This window comes from Herpailurus yagouaroundi, unplaced genomic scaffold (genome assembly GCF_014898765.1).
Source record: "Herpailurus yagouaroundi ecotype Mexico unplaced genomic scaffold, PumYag 188, whole genome shotgun sequence".
NCBI lineage: Eukaryota > Metazoa > Chordata > Mammalia > Carnivora > Felidae > Herpailurus > Herpailurus yagouaroundi.
Genome location: NW_024412419.1, coordinates 35,267,095 through 35,293,030, shown reverse-complemented (window position 1 = coordinate 35,293,030; position 25,936 = coordinate 35,267,095). Strand labels below are relative to the sequence as shown.

The window sequence follows — 25,936 nt, the reverse complement described above, 5'->3', positions numbered from 1 at the left end:
GGTGTCACCCAGGGATGCAGAAGTGAAACAAGCTGACGTTTCCAGAGACGGTGAGACTTTTTTCCGTTTGGGATTCTCTTTATTCTTTTGCCTTCTTTATATCAGAGCATTAAGGGTTATCGTAGGGATTTAGTAACGCACGTAGAGTAGAAATTCAGGTTTTCTTTGGAATAGGTGAACCGGTTAGCACAGAAAGTGTAACATTATGCATGACCCCGTGAAGAGAGCAGGAGCTGCCTCTTTACAAAGAGTTACATCTGTGTTTTTGGGAAAAATGCCCGAGACCTTTCTGTGGTCCTCGAGGACTCCAGTCCTGGGCGTCCCAGGCCAAGGCGGCTTCTCCAGCAGGGACAGGCTTCCGTGCTGGCGACAGACGGGCGGCCTGCGGGCAGCGGCTTCCCCCACTCACTCCCGCAGCCAAGTCGGAGATGGACACAGGCTTCCTGTTTCCCCAGCCCCTTGGCCGATTCTCCCAAGACTTACCCTCCTCCTCCCTCCCTCCCTGTTCCTAAAGCATGTCTGTCTCCTAGTTTGAGTAGCAGAGGCGCAAGATTTGAGGTTACAAAACATGAAGTCCTGGCCGGTATCGAAGTCTGGGAACACGGGCCACTTCCCAGTCTCCCAGCTCTTCTCCTCGCCCGCAGGGAACACTCCCGGCACGTGAGGGCCAGGGTGATGGGACCTCGATGGGCCACACAGGTGCCCCGCCGGCAGCTCGCCTTGCCCCAAGTCCTACATGTCTGCTCTTCAGGCCTGTCAAGAACAGAAACATGTTCTTGAACTCTGTTTCAGTGCCAGCTCTAAGCTGGAAACCTAATTCCTTCTAGAAGTTCTACCAACACCTCAGTGTGCTCAGAATCAAATGCATCATCATTTCCCCCTTTGGGATCCCCTTATGTTATTGAGAGGAAAAAATCACATTGTTCAGTGAGTTTGCTCAGATGTGTCAGCCCTTCTGTCTCTGAATCGGTGAGGTAAGTAATCCCTACCCCACGGTAGCCCCTCAGGGGTTCGTGTCTGTGGGCGGTTGTGAACACAAGATTCAGGGTCAGCGCGGATGAACGAGGGAACGATGAAAACCCCATCATCTCCGTGCCTTTGGAGGACGGTATGGAATGCTCCCGATCTGACTTTTCAGAGAGAAGAAGTCGTAGCAGCCGGCGTATAGTTGTGGCATACGGAGGCTCTGGGTCCCTGCACAACACAGGGGGGCCGGTGACAGCGGTGATGGGAGTCTGTCCGGCAGGTAGCCAGGATCACCAGGGTTACCCGGTGTTAAATGTGAGAAAGCGTAGTGAAATAAATGAAAATGAAGCTACTCGCCTGTTAAGTGGGAGCATAAATGAGAAGTAATTTCCTCTAACATAACGAGATGGGAGTTCGTTCCCACCAGGATGGTTGTGTCCACAAGCGGTGGTCAGCTGATGGCTGGACAGCGTGGAGACGAGTAGCACAAGCAAAGGAAGAGTCAAGACACAGGAAACATTTTGATTATTTTATTTCATAATCTTCAAAATCTTCTGCCATGAGACAGGAATGCATGATAGAAATGGCTCAACATCTTCACATGAAACACTTGGATTTTCATTCACAAGTTTTTCTAAAAACAGCTACAATTTCATAATCCCACCCACCTGCAACCATTATCACAGATTTAATTGACCATTAAACAGTAGTTGCCAGCAAGAGAGCTGGAACGCTTCTGCGCATTAGTAGTGTCTTTTGAAACTACCACCCAAGAGTATCACCGTCATAAATCTCATTGTACACAGCAACCACAACGGTGACTGGTGTCCCAGGCACACTCCCTGCTGATCGGAGAGAGCTGTATCTCCCAGGTAAAGAAATGCTTTTTCTTCTAGAACTACTTGTTCATCTCAGTATTTTTCTTGCAGGGAAGGAGCACATGCTGATCTTGATGATTCAGTTACGCTAATAGGCAAGTATATATGCCTGGCATTTATTGATGCTCTCTGATAATTATGTACAGAACATACTGAAAAGTGGATTGCTTGGAATCTAGGTCTCTTCTTTTGAAGAGAACTCCTTTGAGGTTTTTTGAACTGTAAACAAAAGGAAAGAGATATACGTGGACATATACCTATACACATAGAGATATACACTGAGTATTTTCAATGTGGTGTATATCTTCTATAGATACACACAGAGTGTCTACACTCACCCCTTCACACATACCCACACCCTTACATACAGCATGTGAATATAAATGTTGTGAGTGTCCTTGGGAGTTCACTGGAGTTTGTATATTAGTTACCAAATGGTGATGAAATACCTGATTTGTATTACTCCTGAGAAGATACTAGAAGGGAATGACAGTTCTGATGCACTTTGGAATGGCACAATCACGTAAACACTTGCATACTTATACTTAAGACTTCTGAACTCATTCAAAGTTTCTAAACATGGTCTAACAACAACAAAAAAAAAACCAACAAAAAACAAAAGAACAATTCAGCAAGTTAAAAAATAAATCAAAACAGTATTTTATAATCAATGTATAAACAAATATATAGGAAATGCGTATTTGTCAGTAATTATTTTTATAGTAGGAAACATGTACTTAAGAAAAACATAGTTATCTGACAAAACTTAAAACAAAAACAAAACAAAACCCCCCTACTCTCCAATGCATAACACACGCGTTGCCCATGACAGCAGAGGGCAGCCGTGTCAGAACTGCAAGGCCTTGCAGCAACTCTACCAGAGAAAAATGAGCATATGTAGCAAGTCTGTTAAGTATGCAATTTATAAAAAATGACTGTGACTGTTATATTTCTATAAAAAAGAATTTGTAATTTGCTGAGTGTCTTATCCCTCAATGTAATCTGTATAAAAGTTACAATAAAACCAATGAATTTCAAGCACCGATTCAAACTTACTGTATTTGTATTTCTCCTGTTATGAAAGAGACAAATTATGAGGAAGGCTAAGTTCAAATTAGCCAAGTAATTATTACAGTTTTATAGGCATGCGGTTTTTTCTTCCATTCATGTGGATGCCAAACATTACAAAATGTTTCGGCCAGTAAAGGAATCCTTGGAGGAACCCATTATTTCTGAGAATTAATGGTTTAATATACATTAAAAGCTCTTTAACAAACCACTGCTTTCTTAGTTTTCAGATACAACAGGTCTGCACACAAGAAATCAAGGGACTGTTCCTCATCACGACTTAGAAAGGCAGCATCTGGACGCCTACCGCTAGTGGAAGCAAACGGCGCTAGGACTCAAGGCAACACCATCGCTTGTGGCAAGACTGAAGTTTTTAACTAAAAAATTTCCACTAGACAATTGGGGTGGGAGGATAGCTCAGTAAGAGAGCGTTTTTTTCTTCCTGATTTCTTTTTCTGCATCAGGGAAAAAAAAGTAGCACAGTCTGAGCCAGTAGATGAGTAACAGTGTTTGTGATGCCTCTGGTTGTTCCTGAAGACTTGTTCAGATAACAAGGGGTTGATTTCAAATCCATACAACTGCTGTTTTTGTTTCCAGTATTTACATCACACCACTTACATACATGGTCATTTCTGAGACATTAATGTTTCAGTCTCTCTTGCTATTAAGAGTTTGGTTAATTTTCAACACACACCAAACAACCGTCATGGTCGGCTGCATTTGAGACTGAAGGTAAGACCACTGAAAACAGATCGTGTGGAAACGCAAATCGCAATCAATAGTGATCTGCGTCGCTTCCCAGCCTGTTATCTGAACTCTGTCACAAGATCACATGCAGCTGAAGGAGGAGAGAGCATCGCGCTGAAGCCCTGGTGTTAAGACAGGGGTGGGGGGCCTTGCCGGTCCTCGGTAAGAACAGATTCACTCTGCTCCTTGCTTATCTCACTGGATGGCTCCTCAAAAATAGGCTCACCGAGGTCCTCGCTGCCCCCTTCACTCTGTTCCTCGATGTGGTCTTCGCTGGGCTCCATGGTCTGTTCCAGGCTGTTCTCCAGAAGTGTGGGAGAATTGCTTATTCTACTTTCGTCTTCAGCTGCCTCATTTAAGGGCTGGGAGGGAGGCGGTGTGGGAGTATCAGACTGCATGACACTTTCAATGGAAGAGATGGGGGCTTTGGTTAGAGTACCATCGGCTACGATCTCATTTTGAGGCAAAGATAACTTTTCTACAAGTTTCCACTGGATGATGCTCATGTCTTTTCCACCAGTTGAAATCAGGTGACTGTCACTGTGTGTAAAACTGACATTGGTGACATGGCTGCTGTGGGCGCTGTACTTGTGACTGGGAGCCTGTGTGAAACAAATCAGACCAGAAAATTAGCCTCATTCTTTACATGCCTCCTTACAGCAATGAAAGTGACTAGGTAAGGGAAGTAATTCAGTTTCTGAAACAGTAATTCAGACCAAAGCCACAGTCATCAAATCTGAGGAACCGAACTAGCAGCAATTTCCTTTCAATACCTACTTATACGGGAGAAACAGAATAATTGGACACACGTCCATACCGTCAGACCATATATTTTAAAAAATAACGAACAGTCTGTCTCTTCTGGATATCAGTTAGGTATACTTACCAGACATTAGCAATTATTCTGCTGAGATGGCTAAGGGAGAACTTACTAGGCGGGCAGGACTGTAGTTGATTTAGAAAATGGCCCCATTGGTCTTATGTATTTATTTTTAATATTTTTTTATTGGAGAGGGGCAGAGGGAGAGAGAAAGATTTTAAGCAGGGTCCATGCTGAGCATGGAGCCCAACACAGGGCTCGATCCCATTACCCTGGGATTGTGACCTGAGCCAAAATCATGAGCTGGGATGTTCAACCGACTAAGCCACCCAGGCACCCTGACCCCGTAGCTTTATAATGGTGATCATATGTGTAACAAAGTATGTTAGTAGGTTTAGGAGACATTAAACCTGTTAAAAAATTATTTAAAAAGCAGATGATAAACAATAATAAAACACCAGCTTGACCTTAAAAGGAGCAGGGCCTGCCTGGACACTTACAAGGGGCACTGTTGTCCCTCTGTGCACCTCAGCAGCACGGGAAGTAATGAGTAACTCTGCACATACCTTCTCATCACTGACACAAAATTAGCCCCCAACAAAAGGCCCTACAACACTACTTTTCATTATATTGATTTTACCTTTGCTTTGGAGCAGGGATATTGAAACAGATGGACTTTGCAGAAGTCGTCAGCAACAGCGATCACCTTCCTATTGTGGGATCGCACCAGTGCATTGATATCTGTCCCATCGGATCCTTCTGGCCAGACACCTTTGATACGGAAACACAGTGGTGGAGGAAAATTAGTCTAAAATATAACTGTGATACTACATAGGCTTATTTAATTTTAGAATCTTACTTTCATCTGTGTTCAAACTCTTAGCTGCTAACATTTTCCTTACAAATTTCTTAGTAGTGCAATACCTCTTTTAAAGGATGAAGTTTTACCCGAAATCTAATAATAAAATTAAACCAAAAATAGCCTCAAGACGGAAAATTTAAAGACACAAAAGTACTCACTAGTAACCAGCAGGTGGCACCCATTTGTTTTAGTTTAACTCACCTCTGCAAATAAGCTCTTTCTAAAGTTTCTAGTTGGAGGGGAAATTCTCAGCTGTGTGGTGAGGTACGGAAAGAAAGCCATAGCATTAGTTCTTCCAAGGAGACTCTGGGGAAACTGTAAAATGCACACACTCCTTCTCTGCTGTTCCCTTCAGGTGGACACTTGAAGAGAACCTCGAAGATTCTCAATAGAAATGCATAGGCCATCTACAAGTCTACCATGCTGCCCCACAGAATTTTCCTATAACTATGATTTATGTCCAGAGACCTCACAAACTTAATTATTCTGAATCATTATGAGGCACTGGTGATCATGTCAATGTAATTAGCACAAAACTCTATTAGACTAGATGGAACTTATGGAATGTATAAGGGCTGAGATGCTGGCCTCCTATGGTTCAGTGCTATTCTAAAGAACAAATAAGTTTTCGGTAAATTTGCTGAGTCAAAACACTTTTTTTATTTAAAAAAAAATTTTTAATGTTTATTTTTGAGACAGAGACAGAGCATGAGTGGAGGAGGGGCAGAGAGAGAGGGAGACACAGAATCCAAAGCAGGCTCCAGGCTCTGAGCTGTCAGCACAGAGCCCGACGTGGGGCTCGAACTCACAAGCCGTGAGATCATGACCTGAGCCACCCAGGTGCCCCTAAAACACTTCTTAACTGACACTTCTTACTAAGTAAATGAGTATTGTTTCATTAAAATAACAAGGTACGGGGGCGCCTGAGTGCCTCAGTCAGTTAAGTGACCGACTTCAGCTCAGGTCATGGTCTCGCGGCTCGTGAGTTTGAGCCCCGCGTCGGGCTCTGTGCTGACAGCTCAGGGTCTGGAGCCTGCTTCAGATTCTGTGACTGTCTCTTCCCCTGCCCCACTTGTGCTCTGTGTCTCTCAAAAATAAATTAACATTAAAAAAATTTTTTTTAAATAACTAGGTAAATTACCAGCCATTGGCTACTGCTTCAGTTTCTTTCACCCAGAGTAATGAAACTGTATGTGGACTAGTCTGGATTATTTTTTAAATTTCTTGCTAGTCTAGGCACTCTCCTCCATCTCTATAGCAGTTGTGTTTACTTTTTTGAGAGAGAGCACGCAAGTGGAGGGACCAGGGGGGTGGGGGGAAAGAATCCCAGGCAGGCTCCATGCCCAGCTCGGAGACTGACATGGGGCTTGATCTCATGACCCTGGGATCATGACCTGAGCTGAAATTGAGAGGCGGATGCTTAACCAACTGAGCCACCTGGGTGCCCCTGCACTCCAAATTTTATCTTTAAATAATATCTACTAAAAATGCCTTTATACTTCAAATGGTGGGGGGACACCTGGACATTCATATGCAAAACAGTAAGAACTGCTAACAAGGATGTGGGGAAACAGAACCCTCGTACATCACTGGTGGGAATGTAAATGGTGCAGCCGCTTCAGGAAAACAGTCTGGCATTCTCCAAAAGGTTAAACACAAGGTTACCATTTGACCCTTGAATCCCACTCCTAGCTATATACTCCAGGGAAACGAAGACATGCCGATACGAAAGCTTGCACATGCTTGTTTGCAGCAGTATTATTTATAACAGCTGAAAAGCAGAAACAACTCAAGAGTCCATCAACTGATAAATGGACAAGCAAAATGTGCACGCATATTGCATGCAACGCGATATTGTTCAGCCATAAAACGAAGTGCTCATACAGGTTACGATGTGGATGAAACCTGAAAACGGTCTATAGCAAAGAAACCTGTTTCAATGCGTCACACATCGTGTGACTGCATTTATACGAATTACTGAATAGGCAGAGGTCATTAGAGAAAAAGCAGATGAGTGGCTGCTGGGGGCAGAGGAAGGGGGAGAGGTGGGGAGTGATTGCCAATGGGTAGAGGGTTTCTTTTTGGGGTGAGGAAAATGTTCTACAAGCAGACAGTGCTGATGGCCACACAACTCTGAATATCCTAAAACCACTGTACTGTATAAATAGACGAATTATGTAGTACGTGAATCATAGCTCAATAAAGCTATTTTAAAAATTTACAAATTAAAAAAAATTCAGTTTTTACTTGGAGGAAAAACATGGGAAGACAATCTGTGCTATCACTGTAAATTTTTTTTCCTTTTAATTGTCTTTCATATTTATTGAGGACCAAAAGTCTGCTGGACTCTGCAGAGAACACACTTCACAATGGTTCAATCCTAATACACTTAATTTCTCTGAGTCTGGCATCAGCGACAACACTGAAGAACATATGCAGACTACTTTTCACTTAGCAATTTAACCAAGTAAGTATTATACATAAAAACCCCACAAACTACCTTTTCCTCATCAGGTGTCATGTTCTTACCAAAGACTTGAAAGCCTAGGACGCAGGTATATGTCGTCCAATCGATGTCCTTACAATCTGATCGATTCCTGATTAGTTTGCAGCCACTTGGAATGTCCCCTTTAAATTTAGAAACAGGAAGTATAATCATAGTGCCTGTGTACAAATGTATTTGAAAGTGCATCTTGATTCAAACTAGCCACGTTTACTTGTATTTATAATCCACACACTGAAAAACATTAAGACACATTTAAAAAGGAAAAGAACGTGCTCACTTTACCGTTCACAGAACCACAAACTTGTTCCCCACTGAAATTGCTCTTGCTTCTTTAAGAAGCGTAAATGCCTATCCATTATACTCTTTCCTGTCTCCAGGAAAAGTTGTTAAATACAAAACTGTATGAGAGCAGCAATCTCCCTGAGTAATTTCTTAAGACTACATATCTACATATTTAAATTAATTCATTACTTTCTGGGAGAAGTGAACCACATTTGAGAGTCTCATTCCTTAGCTCAGAGTAACATGTGCTTTCTCAAATCAGAGAGGCCAGCACGCACTCTCTGCACAGCCTGTTCATCTGTGCCCGACAGACCCATCTCAGCCATATCTAGTCGTTCATACTTACAGTACAATATCTCATAGTCTCCTGAGTTAGACATTATATATTTATTGTCTGGGGACCAGTCAAGGTGTGTGATATAGCTGGAATGTCCCTAGAGAAAAACAGAGCGACGATTAGGAAAGCAGTATTTTGAATAAGTCGTTTAATAGTTAGCCAATACTTTCTCTGCGTAGCCATTCATCTGGAATTCCTAAAGTACAGAGAGGAGTATCACAGCCTCTAGAACTGAACAGGGCTCACAACAGGTCTTTAGTTCTTTCTCACCATCTCTCACTGGCAACTGAAGAGGCAGGTATTTAAGAGTCTCATGCTCTACCGACTGAGCTAGCCGGGCGCCCCAAGAGGCAGCTATTTAAAGATGCCAGTGATACATGAGGAGTTGTGGCAGAACTCTGGAAGACAGAGATCTCACCACAGTGGAAGCATGTGGAAACACTTGGAACTTGGGAATATGCTGTTGGCCTTTCCACGCAGATAGCAGCCACGAGCACCGACTACTTGTGTCAGACTTCCAAGAATGAGGAGTCTCTTAAACTTGTGCCTTAAAGGATACTTCACAGATAACCATATCCTCAGGCCTTATTTCAAGTCACTGGTGTCCCCTTTAGAGGGACCTCATTTATGAGAATGAAGTAATGGTTCCAGGAGCTGCTGCTTAGTATCCACGGTACACCCCAGAGGCTGGGGAATATGGCACACGTATATGGGCGTATGGAGGGTTCCTAGAAAAACTCTCAAAGAGTATTTCTGGGGAAAACTCACCCAACATGTACTCCTTCAGAACAAGTGGATCCAATCTAACTCCTTAAGCAGTGATTTTTTTTTTTTTTAATTTATTCATTCTGAGAAAGTGAGCTTGGGGAGAGGGGCAGAGAGAGGAGAGAAAAGATCCCAAGCAAGCTCTGTACTGTGCTGTCAGCACAGAGTGTGATGTGGGGCTCGAACCCCTGAACCATGAGATCGTGACCTGAGCCAAAATCAAGAGTCAGATGCTTAACTGACCGAGCCACCCAGGTGCCCCAAGACCGTGATCTTTTTCTGCTCTGGTTTTACTAACACTGTGGGAATTAAGACAAAAAAAACACTAAATGCTGTATTTTGTTGGCTTCCTATGTAAGCATCTGATGATTTCTAAGATAAATCACACACAGGTCTTAACGGTTTACCAAAGTCAATGGAGACTCAAAAGTACTTCTATCTCCTACCATCTGTGGTAAAACGTATTTAATTTCTATTGTACTTTTTGAATTACTAGCTTTCTGCACCCATGATTTTATTTTTTAAGTTAAAAAATCCAAAATAACTTAGGCACAGCTTTTAATGTTTCACACAAAACATTCTAATTACTCCATTATCCTCCTGAAGTCTAACGACACCTGCCTGGAGCTAAGATCTCCTTCACAGTGCTGTATGGCAAGTATACATATTTATACATTTAAATGAATTTAAATTATGGGAATTTGAGAACTGTGAAGCTCCTGAACTCACCAGAGACGAGGAGGTATACTGGAAAACAGGTTTGGAATCACTTGCTAGGCACAACGCAGATCTACCAACTTAACAAGAAATCAATTTTCAGAGCCCGAAAGACCCATGTGGTTACTGGATATTTTCTGAATATGGCAGAAGGATGGGGTTCACACAAATCCTCTTCCTGGCGCACATGAGTCTGATGGCGCTGGGCTCTGGTGTCAGGAGAAGCCGTGCTTCTCAGATAAGAAAACTACATGAAGGACCGATCTCGCTAGATTACCCAGGCAAAGTGCAGTCCCCCAAGAAGCATTCACATTAACGTAGAAGTGTTTAAAAATATCATCTGCATCTCTGTGAAAATGCTTTAATAACATTATTTAGAAGAGCATCAAAAGCTTATATGTAGGGGAGCCTGGGTGGCTCAGTTGGGTGAGGGTCCAACTTCGACTCAGGTCATGATCTCACAATTTGTGGGTTCAAGCTCCATGTCAGGTTTTGTGATGGCAGTACAGGGCCTGCTTCAGATTCTCAGTCTCCCTCTCTCTCTGCCCCCTGCCCCCACCACTTGCGCTCGCACACTCTAACATTAAAAAAAAAAAAAGAAAAAAGCATTGTATGTATACATAATATTCAAGTACCTCCATCTGTACTGGACACATAATATACTTAGAAGGTCAGTATAAAGTATTCTCAAAAAGGACTCCTGAGTAGCAAAAGTACCCAAATAAAGGAAAGACCCTGGGGAAGTTATCAGTTCATACCAGAAAAACAAAGTGAGTATTTTCTCCCTCATATGGATTCCAATAAATAAAGAAAAGATTAAATGCAACTGTTTGGCATCTGTAATGTTACCTTCCCATACGCCACCTCAGAGTGTCCTTGCCCCACCCAACTCATAGGCCATGGAAGGTACAGGCACAGCTTGGGGGAGGGTAGCTTCAAATACCACCCCAAGGGTGCACACACAGTTGGGAGCAAATCTAGTACACTTGTGGGGTGCCTGGGAGGCTCAGCTGGTTCAGCGTCTGACTCTGCACTGGAGTCTGCATGGAGCCTGCTTAGGAAGATCCCTCCTCCCCTACTCGCTTTCAAAAAAATAAATTTTTTTTTTCTTTTACTATACCTCCTTGAAAAGAAACAGTAAAGTATTTTCTAAGCCGGAATTTTCATTACTGCTATTAAATAATCACAGTAATAATCACAAGCGATGGAACCCAAGATGACTACTCTGAAAAAAATCAGAGATATTTTAGCTACATCTTTGTCAACTAGAAGACCATCTACACCAGTGGCTTGCAACCCTGGCTATATATTAAAAATTATATGGGGAGTTTTTTAAAAAAGTTCCAAGGCCTAGAGTTAGGGATCTCACCTTTTCCTTGTAAGTAGGTACCAGACATGACTCCCCCTTACCATCTAGAGCAGTGCTAACAGAACTTTCTGTAGTAATGAAAATGTGTGGACATACACAGTCCAGTGCAGCAGCAACTAGCCACCTGTGGCTTCTGAGTACTTGAAATATGGCTAGTGCTCCCAGGGAACTGAATTGTATTTAATTTCATGAATGGAAAATTGTAGTTAGTAGCTGTGATATTGGAAAATGCAGACAACAGTCCATTCTTACCCTACTGATATGAAATATCTCTTACCTAGTAAATTTCGATACAAACAGATACCTGTTTCTGAACTTTCTTTTCTGTTCCATTAGTCTGCCTATCTCCAGTCAACTGTTAATAGTTTTGTGGTATGTGGAAAATTTCAGATCAACTTTAAAACCATTTTATCAAGCTCATAAATAACATGTTGAAAATTTAAATAAGGGGGTGCCTGAGTGGCTCTGTCAGTTAAGTGTCTGACTCTTGATTTGGGCTCAGGTCATGATCTCACAGTTCAGGAGTTCGAGCCCCATGTCAGGCTCTGCACTAAGAGCGTGGAACCTGCTTGGGATTCTCCCCCTCCCTCTCTCTCTGACCTTCCCCAGCTTGTGCTTTCTCTCTCTCAAAATAAACAAACTTAAAAAAATATTTAGGACTGCATCAAGTTTAGACAATAATTTGTAGAGAACAGCTATTTTTATCAAATCTTTTGATCCAGAAACATGTTATAACTATTTTTTCAGCCATGTTTCCTGTGCTTTACTTTGCTAGGTTTATTCTCAAAGCATCTACAGTTCTGGTTGCTACTGCAAACAGGATTTTTCCCCCATCAAAGTTCTGATGTGCTTTTGCTGGTTTGAGGGAAAATTATTACTATTTTAGTTTTATTTATTTAATTAGTCTCTACACCCCATATAGGGATTGAACTCTAAGACCCCAAGATCAATAGTTGCATGCTCTTCTGACTGAGCCAGCCAGGAGCCCTGAGCGAAAGTTATTCTTTATAGAATAGGCTGCTAGCTCCTATACAATCCAATTCTGCCACCCTTTTGTTAAGAGCCCACCTAAAACACTGGATTTCCCAATATCTTTTGCAGCTAGAGGTGGTGCAGAAATCACTGAGTGGGGCTTCTAGGGAAACTTTAAGAGAACTGATGTAGGAGGAGCAGTGTCTTTTCCCTTTGCTCTGATCCTCTCCTCCTGGAACTAGATCTGATGACTGGAGACTGGCAGAATACAAAGAAAGGAAGATCTTATGTCCCTGATGACTTTTGTTTAAATGATAACACATCCCTCATTTTTTTACTGCAATATATCCTGTTACACGAACACTGAATCCTAATCCCATACTGGATTAGTTTCTTGGAGATTTTTTTTTTAATGTTCATTTATTTAGAGAGGGAGAGAGTATGAGTGGGGTAGGGGCAGAGAGAGGGGAGGGGTGACAGACAGAAATCCAAGCAGGGTCCGAGCTGTCAGCATAGAGCACGATGTGTGGCTTGATCTCACGAACCATGAGATCATGACCTGAGCTGAAATCAACAGGATGCTTAACCAACTGAGCCACCCAGGTGCCCCGTTTTCTTGGAGATTTCTAAGCAGACTGTTAAAGACTCTTTTATGCTTTTCTTTTTTTTTTTTCCTTTTTTTTTTTTCAACGTTTATTTATTTTTGGAACAGAGAGAGACAGAGCATGAACGGGGGAGGGGCAGAGAGAGAGGGAGACACAATCGGAAACAGGCTCCAGGCTCTGAGCCATCAGCCCAGAGCCTGACGCGGGGCTCGAACTCACGGACCGCAAGATCGTGACCTGGCTGAAGTCGGACGCTTAACCGACTGCGCCACCCAGGCGCCCCTATGCTTTTCTTTTTGATGTATATTTTCAATTACCAAAATCCTGGCAAAAAGGACCTTACTTTTACCAGCATTTCTTTCCTATCAGGACAGACTTTGTAATAGTACACCATTGCACCTTCAATATATTACATTTTCTACGCTAAGGTCTCAGAATGTGTTAAATCCTTTTACCAAGAATTGGAGTCAAAGACAACGCCAGTGTGCTGGCATTCAGGGGCAGAATAAAAGCATCTTAATCCTTGGGGGCCTGGGTGGCTCAGTCGGTTAAGTGCCCGTCTTTGGCTCAGGTCATGATCTTGCGATTCATGATTGCGAGCCCCATGTCAGGCTCTCTGCTGTCAATGCAGAGCCTGCTTCAGATCCTCTGTCCCCCTCACTCTGCTCCTTCTCCAGCCTCTCTCTCTCAAATAGAAATAAACATAAATAAAATTTAGAACATTTTCAAAAAAAGAAAAAAAAGGCATCATGAAAAAAAGCATCCCACTGCAAACAGAGTAGAAACTTTAGGTTGGTCAGAACACTTAAACTCTTTCAAGGAAAATACACAATTATCCACAATTAGAAAACTATTTTTGAACTTTCATAGATTCATATTAAATGCTGAAAGACACCCTTATGTAACACCCGGGATTGTCTCATCTAGTTACTGAGAACAATGCTGCTGCTGATGGCACCCAACACTGAGCAGGGAACATTCTATGCACAGGGCATACACGGTCAACTCTCAATCTTCCAGGAGCCTGCAGGAGGACGCCCACTTAGCAGATGAGCAAGTCCAGGAGGCAAAGAGAGGTTACATAACTTTTCTGAAGTCACTATTATAAAAAAGAATTGGTGGAGCCAGAGTTTAAGCCCAGGTCAGAGACGTCTGGACCAAATGAAACACAGCATTTAAATCATGCTTATCTTTTACTCATTTCTCTAACAGTGAAGATGAGCAGAAAGTAATTTAAAAGTAGCATTTCAGAAAAAGAATTTATAAGTAAGGACTTTTTCAGTACATTTTCAAAATAGCACAGGAAAAGCTGAGGTAAAGAAACATTGTATGGAAAGCAACAAAACTATAAAACTTCACAATCCTCAAAGGTATTTCAGATAACCAACCAGCAGTCTTCAAATTCTTCTAAGCTGTAAAATCAAGAGAAGCCCCATATACAAAGCAAAGAAAATCAGATCCATACTAGCCGGGCCCAGCCCCACCCCCAAACCCTGGGGCTTTGCAGAAGTTAAAAAGAGCTTCTGAATCCAAAGCCTTTTTATAAACTTTTCCATAGCAGCAGTTATAAAATCAAACTGCTTATACAGTGAATATATGATATAACCATGAACCCCTGAATCCCACAGGTTAGTCAGACCACTTTTTCTAGTCTGTATTAAACACTAAGAAGATGGATGCTTTCATGGGAAGTAAAGAAAGACAAAAGGTCATTCTAACTTATACGATCTGAGTGAGAGGCACAAAATGCCACAGATCTGGTCAAGTAGGCCCAGGGTGTGTGCTGGAGGGGATGTGGAGAACCCAAGGGCAGCAGGAAGATGGTGTGCTCCCAGGAGCAAACACAGGAAGTGAGATGGCAGGCCACAGAAGAGAAAATGAAAGGCTGCCACACAGAAACAGTATGGAGCGATGACTCTATTCCCCCCCCCCTTTTTTTTTAATGTTTATTTTTGAAAGAGCAGGGAAGAGAGCAAGCGTGGGGAAGAGGCAAAGAGAGGGGGGACAGAGGATCCGAAGTGGGCCCTACGCTGACAGCAGAGGGCCCGGTGTGGGGCTTGAACTGTGAGATCAAGACCTGAGCCGAAGTGGGACGCTTAACTGACTGAACCACCCCGGAGCCCCAGGATGACTCCATTCTATGTCTCTTCCTCTCTATCCCTCAGCAAGCCCAGAGAGGTCAGGCTCATGGAGAGAAAATCATTTCTTGGAAGATCACTAGGGTTCCTTCAAAGAGAAGTTCCAGGACCACATGTGTAGAAACAAACTTGAGGCGTTTGAGGGGGAATATCTGCTACATAACAGCATGTAAATTTCAATGAAATGGAAGAATAAATTTTGTGTGTTTATGGAAACTACAGTGGGAATTAAACTTTAGAATTGACATCAAATAAGTCAAGGCAGAAAAGAGCAAAGAAACAAGAGCCCTAATAGGTCCAAGGCCAGCAAGTCTAGAGTACAACCTGACCGCACGTATGAATCTGTCCACAGCAAGTGCTGTGCAGGTGGTGGCGGCAGGGTGGTCAGCACGTAAACAGAGCCGCAGAGGCAAATGTGGACAGTACCACCTAAGGTCTAGGGTAGAGGGACCTGAACCAGGACCACTTCCAGGGGAAGCTACTGACCTACTGGGGATCGAGGTGCCAGGCTTGCTCACTTCCTCATGATACTCTGGTTACACATGCAATTTTTGTCTAAAGGGAAGTACTGGCTGGAGGATGTGCATGTCCTGTTCCCTTGGCATTTATAGATCTTATTTTAAATGAATAAACTAGCATTCTGATTACGAGTTGGTTTCCTGACGCCTGCTTATGGAGAGGAAAGCTGGTTGGCCAGAGGAAACTAGGATTCAGTCCCTTATCAGTTATAGCTCTTGTAAATCGGTATTTTACACAGGAGAACCTGTGTGATATAAGTCCATGTCTCTAAAAGGGTCTTGTTTTGTTTTTTTAGCTTATTACAGTGAGCAAGGCCTTGGCCTGTCACAACCTTGTCAAGCAAGCCACCGATGAGGGACTCACACATCATCAGTTAGCTGCCTTTTACTGAGACATGCTCCTTGGTGTTCTTGGTACCAGTCATCTTCTCATCTGACATTTCCACAAAAAGTGATGCCATCAAGAGGGACAGGCTCCAACTGCTTGCTTAATTCATTAGAGACATTCTCTAAAAATTCTAAATAAATAGGCTTCTGCAGCTATGCTGGTTACTTAAAATATTGACTAGTAATAGGAAAATATTGGAATTGAAATAGAAAACAGCATTTGTATCTGCAACCATGAATAGTTCCTAATCTTCACAACAATCCTATATAGTAGGAACTATTAAAATGTCCAATTTTAAGATAATAAAATCAAGATTTAAAGAAGTTAACTAACTGGCCTAAAGTCAAATCTATTACCGGCAAAACCAGCATTAGCTCGGTTCTGTCTGTCCTCTACCCTAACAGACACCAGATAAAAGCGGTCAACATGAAACTGTAACACCAGCTGGTGGAAGCAGACAGCAAGGAGAAGTGACAGCTGGAAGCAAAGTACAAAACACAAGATAATTAGAAAAGCAGAGTAGCTGAGCCTCTCATTACAGGCTCAAACAGCACTATCAACTTTAACAGTTCCGAAGGAGATCTCAAAATAATATTTTCAAATGCTTTCAAGATAAAAGCTCCTTAACTGGAGAAGGCTAAGTCTCATGCAATTGAGACATTTCTCAACACTCTCAAGGTCATTCTCAGGACAATGAGACAAATACTGAAAAACCTGAGGCATTATCATTACAGTAGAAAGTCTGCCGTACTAAGAGAAGAGGGCTCCGCCCCCAAGTTTGCCACCATGTCAAGATGCAACCAAGGCCAAGTCCTTTATCTTTTCTGAAACTCAGTCTCTTTATCAGTAAAATGAGGGCTGAGCCAAGTGTGTGCTACAAGGCTCCCTGGAAAATTTTATGATTCCACCTTTAAATTATAATTGATATACTCTGTTTACTAAGACATGGACTTTTTTAAAAGGTTGAGGTAAAAAATAATTAAAAACTTGGTGCCTGGTGGGGTAAACCTCAGTCACCGAAAATTCCTTTCAGCGGAGCATTTCACTTACTCATGTGGTGCAAAGAGGCATTACTGTACTATTCCACATCATGAAGATAATAAATCAATTAAAAGAGATTTCAACAGGTTACTGGGTAATGATTCATAATTGTTGTCAAGGCAAAAAACATAATTTTGGATAAATTCTAAAACTTTGAGGTTGCTTGTAGACTGTTTATAGGCTGGTTTTAGGTGCACATACACAAAATAAATAAACAAGCCTCTTCTCTGACTAGTAAATGGGTTTTGCTCATGTACATGCTTCTAAAAACAAATTCTTTTATTTCTCTCCCTAAAACTATTTTGGATCTGTGCTGCCACTAATCACTAATTCATCAGTTTTCTAGCCCTAATTTCCTAACACACACACCATGCTACCTCATTTTCTATAAAAATAATAGTTACCACATACTGAGTAACCTATTATTTGCCAAGCACTATTTGAAATACTTCATATGTATTAACTTATTTTAATCCAGTGAAGTAGAAAACTGCTATTATCCTCATTTTTATAGATGAGAAAATTGAAACAGAAGGTTTAAGTAACTTGCCCAAGGTCACACTAGCTTGTAAGTGGTGAAATAAGAATTCAAATTCAGGTAGTCTGATCCCAAATATGTGCCCTTGACACTATAGTATACTACCTGCCTTTCTTATCCTGCCCTCAGCTCAAATGTATACTTTTTGAAGAAACAAAAATCTCATATTCCTGGTGTCCAGAACATTTCTTAAATTAGCAGAACACTGTCAATAAGGTAAGTACTCAGTATGTCCACAGAATTAAATCAAATCTTTACCTTACAATGATAACCTACTCAATCAGGACAACAAATTGAAGGAAATATGCTTCTGTTAACTCTCTTAATAAATTACTTTTAGTGGTAAGAGAGGTGACACAGGAAACTGCAGGGTGTTGGGGGTGGGCAAGAATGTGGGACACCGGGATTAAAAGTGAGATTACCCTTTCATTTCTGACTTACTCCATTTTCAAGAAGTGTTATTATTCTAAGGGTTTCCTATGGACACAGCTGTGGTTTAAGAAATTGCCTTAAATTGAGTCAAAAAGAAGTATTAAACTCCCATCAAAAGGAGAAACTTTTTTTTTTTTTTTTTTGAGATGGGGGCGGGGAGGGCTGGGAGAGAGAGAAAGAGAAATTGAACATGCGAGCAAAGGACGGGGCAGAGGGAGAGGGGGAGAATCTTAAGCATGTTCCATGCTCAGCACAGAGCCCAACACGGAGCTCGATCTCATTACTGAGATCATGACCTGAGATGAAATCAAGAGTTGGATGCTTAACCGACTGAGCCACCCAGGAACCCCAAAAGAAGAAGTATTTCTAAAGCACACAGGGAACTGCAGTATTTTGCTGTCAAGTAATCTTCATTTTCACAGAGTGAGATTAAAGTTTAAAGCAGTGAAAGATAAAAAATAATGGAAACATCAATGTAAACATTTAACTTTTTAACAGAAGTAAAATTTTCCAGCAATTTTCCGGCTTAATTTATTTTACTTCAACCACTTACAGTGCACTTTCCATATCTGCTATATTTTCTTCCATTTTCTGAGACTACATAGAGGTAAATGAAGTTGTCATGAGATCCTACAGCCAGGAGGGTGCCATCTAGAATGAGACAGGAAAAAGTGTTAACTAGAGAAATGTACTGATGGATTCATTTGCTGCTACTTTATTGACCTGTATTAAATGCTATTTTACAAATGTTGCTAAATCTCATGAATTTAACTGGTATTTGGTATTTGATGAATAAATCCTTCCATCACTAAGCGCACTTGAACAACAGTCATTTTTTCAGAGAACTCACAGGCCTTGGACCCTAGCCTCATCTTCTTCTAGGGAGCTACAATATGGCCCCAGGAAGGTTAACCTGTCTTATGGGTCTAGGTACCCAGTACTCACAAGCCGAGGGTACAATTGCTCATTTCAGTGGAGCATACATGACTTCTCTAACTATAGTCTCTTGGGAATGGACTATATTCTCTTCTTTCATGGTCTCTTCTATTGTTCTTACCACTTAACAGATGGTCAATAAAGTCTAACTGACCTTTGGATTTTTAACTACTACACTTGCAGTAATTTGTTAGTAGACTAAAAAACCAAACAGAATACCTTTTCTGCCTTAAGATAACTTGCCAGGCTTATAGCTTGAAGCAAATACTTTTCCTTCCACGTTCAACTCAGAGAACAGTATTCTGTGGTTCCTTTGAAACAACTTAGAAGCAATCAAAAAAATCCTTTGGATCCCACACTGATCCAACAACTACTGGAATAGATTTTCAAATATAAGCAAAAGTCACTCACACTAACTCCAGGGAAGAATATGAATCAAAACCATATTAATAATGGGGAAAAGGAATTGGAATACTGTGAGAACATAATTAACATTTTGAATAAGGTGTAAAGAATTATCCAAATAAGGCTAAATGAATTTATCAAATTCTTATAATGAGCTGAGTATTTTATCTAAGTAACAAAACCAATCATTACTATGTAGCCAGTAATAATGTAACTAGATTTTAAAGAACCTCAATAGGTTCTATCACAGTGTATTTTGAACATTACTATAATTTCTATTTTCTTACATATAAAAAAAGGTTGCTAAATAGATGTAACAGTCAGTCTAATACCTATCCAAAATTCTAAGTATGTGTGTAATTCCCCTACAATGGGATTTGACTGTACTATATTCTGCTTTCAACTGCAAAAGCAGTTATAACAGTTTGTTCGAAATTTGCTTGATGATTTATAATGTTGTTTAACTTTAGAAGTTCTTTTGCAGTCTCCTGCAGAATTTAATCTGATACTGGGGGAAACATACTCAATACTTAACAAGTCTAGAGAGTAGGAAAAAAAATAGTTTTATTGGAAGTGAAAAAATGCACTTTCAGAGAAATGCTGTGAATGCCAGGATGGGGGTCAATCTGCCTACCTACTGAGTAGCGCATCACAGAGAGCTGTTCATTCCCATCTGTGTGGATAGAAACTAGATCTCTGGTTTCTGCATCCAGAACAAACCACCTATTAAGAAGTAAAAATCAAAATTTTCTTCAGATGTCAGCACTTAAAGAAAAAATAATTGCTTTTTTCCCTTTTAAAAAACTTTAACGAATTTTAACAATGCCCTGAAGTATGACATGATGACATGTGTCCTTCTAATGAAGGATGAACTCATTTGCAGAGTATTGCTAAATACAATATAAATATGTGGGCCTAGGCATGTTCTCATTTCTATTTAGGTATTCATTGAATGCCAACTGTGTCTCTTTGCTAGGCACCATCTGAACACAAAGTGAAGATGACAGGATTAATTTTTTTCAAGATTATACTCGAGATGGGGAAGAAGAAAAGAGCCAATTGAAACAAAGAACAATTAAGTGCCAATCTCAGTGATGGTGACCATATACAACAGAGGAACTCACAGAATGGAAGTAAATGATAGAGGACACAGAAAAACCTTTAGGAAGGATGTAGGATTGGTTGAGCTGAATGCTGCGGGAAAGAGATACAGGCAGTTCAAGCAGGAAGAGTGACAGCTGCACAGCTATGGAGATGGGAAGGAGCACAGACAGTATGAAGGTGGGAGGGGAAGGCAGAGGGCCATTCATTTGGTGTGATTTCAAATGAATCACCAGGGGGCGCTCTGCCCTTCCAATACCTCCATACATGCACACAGCTCAATTCTTTCAGAAATAGTTTTTCATTCACATTTACAGGAAAAGTCAAAATGTAAAAGCTTTTTGGAGGTTAAATAATGACTTAAATTCCACTATATAATAAATGACTTATCAAACCTTTCTATAAGAGCACTTGAAGGAGGGGGATGTGTTTCAGAAAAGCATTGCAAGATATGAGGTATAAAGCAAAGACTGGGAACTAAGGACAGACAACTCGAGACTGGGTAAGTGAGAGGAGGGCAGGGTACAGACAGCACACACAGCTAGTTGGAGGAATTTAGAGTTGGGCATTGCCTGGCTCATATCAGTCACTAAATACATATATGGAGAATGAATAAACAAGTATAACATAACTCTTGAACATGACAAAAGCCAAGTTTTAGCAAGGAAAAAAGCAACAAGTTTTGTTTTTAAGATGGAAAAATTCACCACTAAAATCAGCCAATACAGAAATCATAATGACAGTTCCTTACAATTTTGAAGTCTTAAAACTAAAACCTGGAAAGAGACCATTTCCCCTTCAGATAAAAGAAATACATTTTTTAAAATATGAAATTTATTGTCAAATTGGTTTCCATACAACACCCAGGGCTCATCCCAACAGGTGCCCTCCTCAATGCCCATCACCCACCCCCCATCAACCCTCAGTTTATTCTCAGTTTTTAAGAGTCTCTTATGGTTTGGCTCTCTCCCTCTCTAACTTTGAGTGCGTTTGAGTAGCTTGTGAACTAAGGGTGCAAGCTTCTAGGTAGCTAGCCTAATTTATAAGTTCTGTCTGCTACATGGATAAGAGAAATAGCTTCTATTTATGAATACTTATGGCCAAAATTAGGAAACTGACTCTGAAGGTCTATGCTGCAAGTTTGCTGATCATTTCCATTTCAAAAGGTGTGTAACTTTACTGTAACTAGACAGTACCCACAGATTATAGGTTTCTTCTGAGAATGTAATTCATTAATCAATTTTTTAAAAAGACTGATTTAGTTATTGAGAGAGAGAGAGAGAGAGAGAGCACGCTTACGCACAAGCAGGAGAGGGGCATAGAGAGAGAGAGAGGGAGAGAGAGAGAATCCCAAGCAGGCTCCACACTGTCAGCAAGGAAGGAGCCCAATGTGGGACTTGAACTCACGAACCATGAGATCATGGCCTGAGCTGAAATCAAGAGTAGGATGTTTAACTGACTGAGCCACCCAGGCGCCCCCTCATTAATCAATTTTTATAGCTACCACCGTGAAACTCATCTGAGCCAAGAAATGCCAAAGGTGAAGTCAAGTGAATTGCCTTTTCAGAGTAAGGGCACAAAATATTCCACTCAGACTGAACAGACAGACCTAAAGAACAATGAGATGACAACACCACACTGTAGGTATCAGGTTTCAAGTTTTTAATGAATTTATAGGAACTTTATTATACTTTCTCAGGCATTTGAAAAATTGCCATTCTTTATTTGGAGAGCCCCAACTACTGTTTTAAGACTGTTTCCAAGTCAGTTTAATCTTCCTAGGAAAACTGCAAATAATTTTCTCTTTTTGGAATTCCCTTAAAAGGTAGTGAAAACAAAACAAAAACAAAAACCCAGAATGTCTGTTGGTGTAAGATGTAGAAACCTAAAGCTCTGGGTTGTTCACTGATTAGAGATGGTAGCGATCCAAAATAAAAAACCCTGCCTACGTTTTCTATTTCTTTAATTATATACCAAAAGTTAATTAATCTGCTTTAGGCAAGTAATTCAACAACTTTGCTATAGAAAGAATCCAACTTCCAATAGGACCTTAGCAATAATTTTAAAGCTCTTACCCTTTCCATTACATGAATTATGTTCTAGCTTTCAGAAAAGACTTTTGGGCCCAGGACCTCTGTTTCTAATAAATGTACACAGAAGACGAGAAATTCTATAGCAAAGGGAATTTTCAAGAAATATTTACGTTTTCACTGTGCTGAACTGTATGTATTTTTATTCCAGTATGGAATATATACACTGGAACCAAGCTTCTGCTTTAAGATAATTTGGAATCATTATTGGGACTTTTACGTCCTGTAGGACCTAATGGATCCTTCTAAATGTATCACAGACTGGAAGTCTTTGGTCATACACTTAATCTGACTTGTGGGGTCAAGTACCAAAATGTAGTACCATCATTTATCTTTTTAAAAAGATACTATATTGATGTCTTTAGTGGCAAGAAAAGAATCAAGATTTTAGAGATGGACAGTATCGTATTTTAAAATCCCTAAATGAATATATACGTTCCTAATAGGAGTTAAAAAAATATTCACGCTCATATAAAGTGTGTCCTCTGGGTGGCAGGTTTGTAACCCACCCCCCCCATGCCCTGCGCTGTCCCCCTCCTTCTTTATGATCTTCTACTTATAAGAATAGGAATATGGCTTTTATAATCAGAAAAATGTAAAGCCACAAAACAGGGGGAAGAGAAGCCCAATTCAACCTTCTTATTTTACAAATAAAAAACAATGACATGCTCTGATTTCAAAACATCTGACCAGTTATCAACCAACCAGTCAGGTGACAGAGCCTCTGACCCTTGGGCTTTTCACTAATATCACACAAGGGAAGGAGATGATTCATGGAAAGTGCTCTATGTCTTTGAGATACACTAACATTCAGAGATCCAGAGAAAAAAGGAGTTAGCAAAGGAGGCAGAATAGTTTATAATCTAATTGAGGAGACAGAATGAGTTCATAAAGTGGTAAATATTTGGAAGTAACACGAATTATACAAGTTATAAGGTTTATGAAGTCTCAGAGCAGGGTGTAGTCACTGTGGAGATGGGTGGTCTAGGATTTCATTGTACCAAATGTGGCAAGAAACAGACAGGTGGAGAGCACTAGACAAGAAACTACAAAAAGGGCTGGCATGTTTATAAAGGACAACAACTTGACCATGCTGGCTAGAGTGCTGCGGGAAAGATTTTTAATGAGCTTTAAAGGCCAGGCTAACAAGCTTAGGGGCTCCTGGGTGGCTCAGTCGGTTGAATGCCCGACTTCAGCTCAGGCCATGATCTCATGGTCTGTGGGTTCGAGCCCCACGTCAGGCTCTGTGCGGACAGCTCAGAGCCTGGAGCTGCTTCAGATTCTGTGTCTCCCTCTCTCTCTGCCCCTCCCCCACTCATTCTCTCTGTCTCTCTCTCTCTCTGTCCCTTTCCCACTCATATTATTTCTCTCTCTCATTCTCTTCCATTCTCTCTCTCTCTCAAAAATAAATATAAAAAAAAATTTTTTTTAAAGGCCAGGCTAACAAGTTTGGATTCCACTGTTTAGGGATCAAGAAGAACTTAGTTATTAGCTACATTGCTAGCTTGCCAAAGTTATAGTCACCATCAAATTTGAGGAGCTGAGCCAGATCACTTAAGTCTCTCCAGGTCAAAGGTTTTATGATTCCAGGTCAACTAAATTCTTTACCCGCCTAGTAACCAGGCTCACTTTCCCAGCTTGCTTCCTTGTCAAAGCTGTCACTATCACTGTAGACCAGAAGAAATTCTGGCATCTTCTCTGAAGTCATTTCTCTGAGTCTGTCCACTCTCCTTTCCATCCGTATATGTTACACATTACTATGTATAGTACATTACTATGTATAGAACATACTTGTTCTATATACTGACTCAATTTTGTGGATTCCTTTCTTTGAAACCATTTTCAACTTTAATCCTTGCTTTTTATTCTCCTTATAATCACTTCAGGTCTACTGATTTCTCTAATTCTGTGGGTCTCACCTCCATTTACCAGCCTATAAAATGACTATGGCAAAAACTCACTCTTCAAATACTGTATGTTGGTTTGGAAATAGAACCCAAGACCAGAGTAAAGTTCTGTGAAAGTTACTTGGAGAATTCTGAGTTGACATTGACCTGACATCCTGATGGGATGGTATCTGTGGTTCCTCTGAGGTCCAGAGGTGATATAAAGATTAAGTGTCTTTGAAAAACTGGTTTCAAAAAACAGGAAGGGGAAGGATAGTCAACTGGGGTCTTGGAAAAATCAAGCAGAATGTATTTTTACCAATAATTTAGAGATTATAAACTTCCAAATTCATAATAGTTCAGGTTTACATTTATTGTTAGTTCCATGAAAAACTTTAAATCCCATCAAGAAACCCAAATTTTAGGGGTGCCTGGGTGGCTCAGTCAGTTAAATGACCTATTCTTGGTTTGGGCTCAGGTCACGATCTCACAGGTTTGGGAGATTGAGCCCCATGTCGGGCTCTGCACTGACAGCTTGAAGCCTGCTTGGGATTCTCTCTCTTCCTCTCTTGCTGGTCCTGCCCTGCTCATGTGTGCTTTCTGGCTCTCTCTCTCAAAAAACAAATGAACTTAAAAAAACTAAAAGAAGAAACCCAAATTTAAAAAAATGAGAAAATGAGACAGTGTGGTAAATACACAGTGGAGTATTCAACTGCCATAAAGAATGAGACCTTACCATCTGCAACAACACGGATGGACCTAGAGGACATAACATTGAGTGAATTAAGTCAATCAATGAAAGACAAATACCATATGAATTCACTCATGTTGAATTTAAGAAATGAAGCAAACGGCAAAGGGAAAAATGAGAGGGGCAAACCAAAGAACAGACTCTTAACTACAGAGAGCAAACTGATGGTTACCAGAGGGGAGGTGGGTGAGGGGGTGGGTGAAATAGGTGATGGGGATTAGAGTGCACTTGTTGTGATGAGCACTGGGTGTTGCATGGAAGTGTTGAATCACTACATACGTTCTACACCTGAAACTAAATGTTTTTTAAATTTTTATTTTATTTTTTTGAGGGAGAAAGCAAGCATGAGCAGCAGAGGGGTAGAGAGGGAGGAGACACAGAATCGAAGCAGGCTTCAGGCTCTGAGCTATTCAAGCACGTGGGGCTTGAACTCACGAACTGCGAGACGATGACCTGAGCTGAAGTCAGGCACTTAACCGACTGAGCCACCCAGGCGCCCCCACCTGAAACTAATACTACACTGTATATTACCTAACTGGAATTTAAAATAAAAACAAACATTTTTGGAAGAAACTGAAGATCTCCATAAATGGAAAAACATCTGTTCATAAATTAAAAGACTTAGTATTGTTAAGATATTGACATTCCCCAAACTGACCTACTGAAAAAAATTCCTATCAAAATGCCAGCTACCTTCTTTGTAGAAATGGATAAAACTGATCTTAAAATCCATGTGGAAATTCAAAGGATCCTGAATAGCCAAAACAACCTCAAGAAAACAAAACAAAAAAGTAAAAAACCACCCCCCCCCAAAGTTG

General features: G+C 40.9%; 1 protein-coding gene across 9 annotated transcripts in view; it reads right to left on the bottom strand.

Moving 5' to 3' along the window:
- Positions 1-1,481: 1,481 nt before the first annotated feature.
- EML4 (EMAP like 4) overlaps positions 1,482-25,936 on the bottom strand; it is a 163,672-nt gene continuing 139,217 nt past the window's right edge. For all 9 annotated transcript variants that reach the window (XM_040496613.1, XM_040496616.1, XM_040496617.1 and 6 more), the window contains 6 exons: positions 19,925-20,013; positions 18,503-18,600; positions 8,476-8,563; positions 7,871-7,969; positions 5,120-5,250; positions 1,482-4,261 (listed from right to left, as the gene is read on the bottom strand). In XM_040496613.1, the coding sequence (XP_040352547.1) occupies positions 3,788-4,261; positions 5,120-5,250; positions 7,871-7,969; positions 8,476-8,563; positions 18,503-18,600; positions 19,925-20,013 (979 nt within the window). In that variant the 3' untranslated portion in view covers positions 1,482-3,787. The remainder of the gene's footprint in view (positions 4,262-5,119; positions 5,251-7,870; positions 7,970-8,475; positions 8,564-18,502; positions 18,601-19,924; positions 20,014-25,936) is intronic.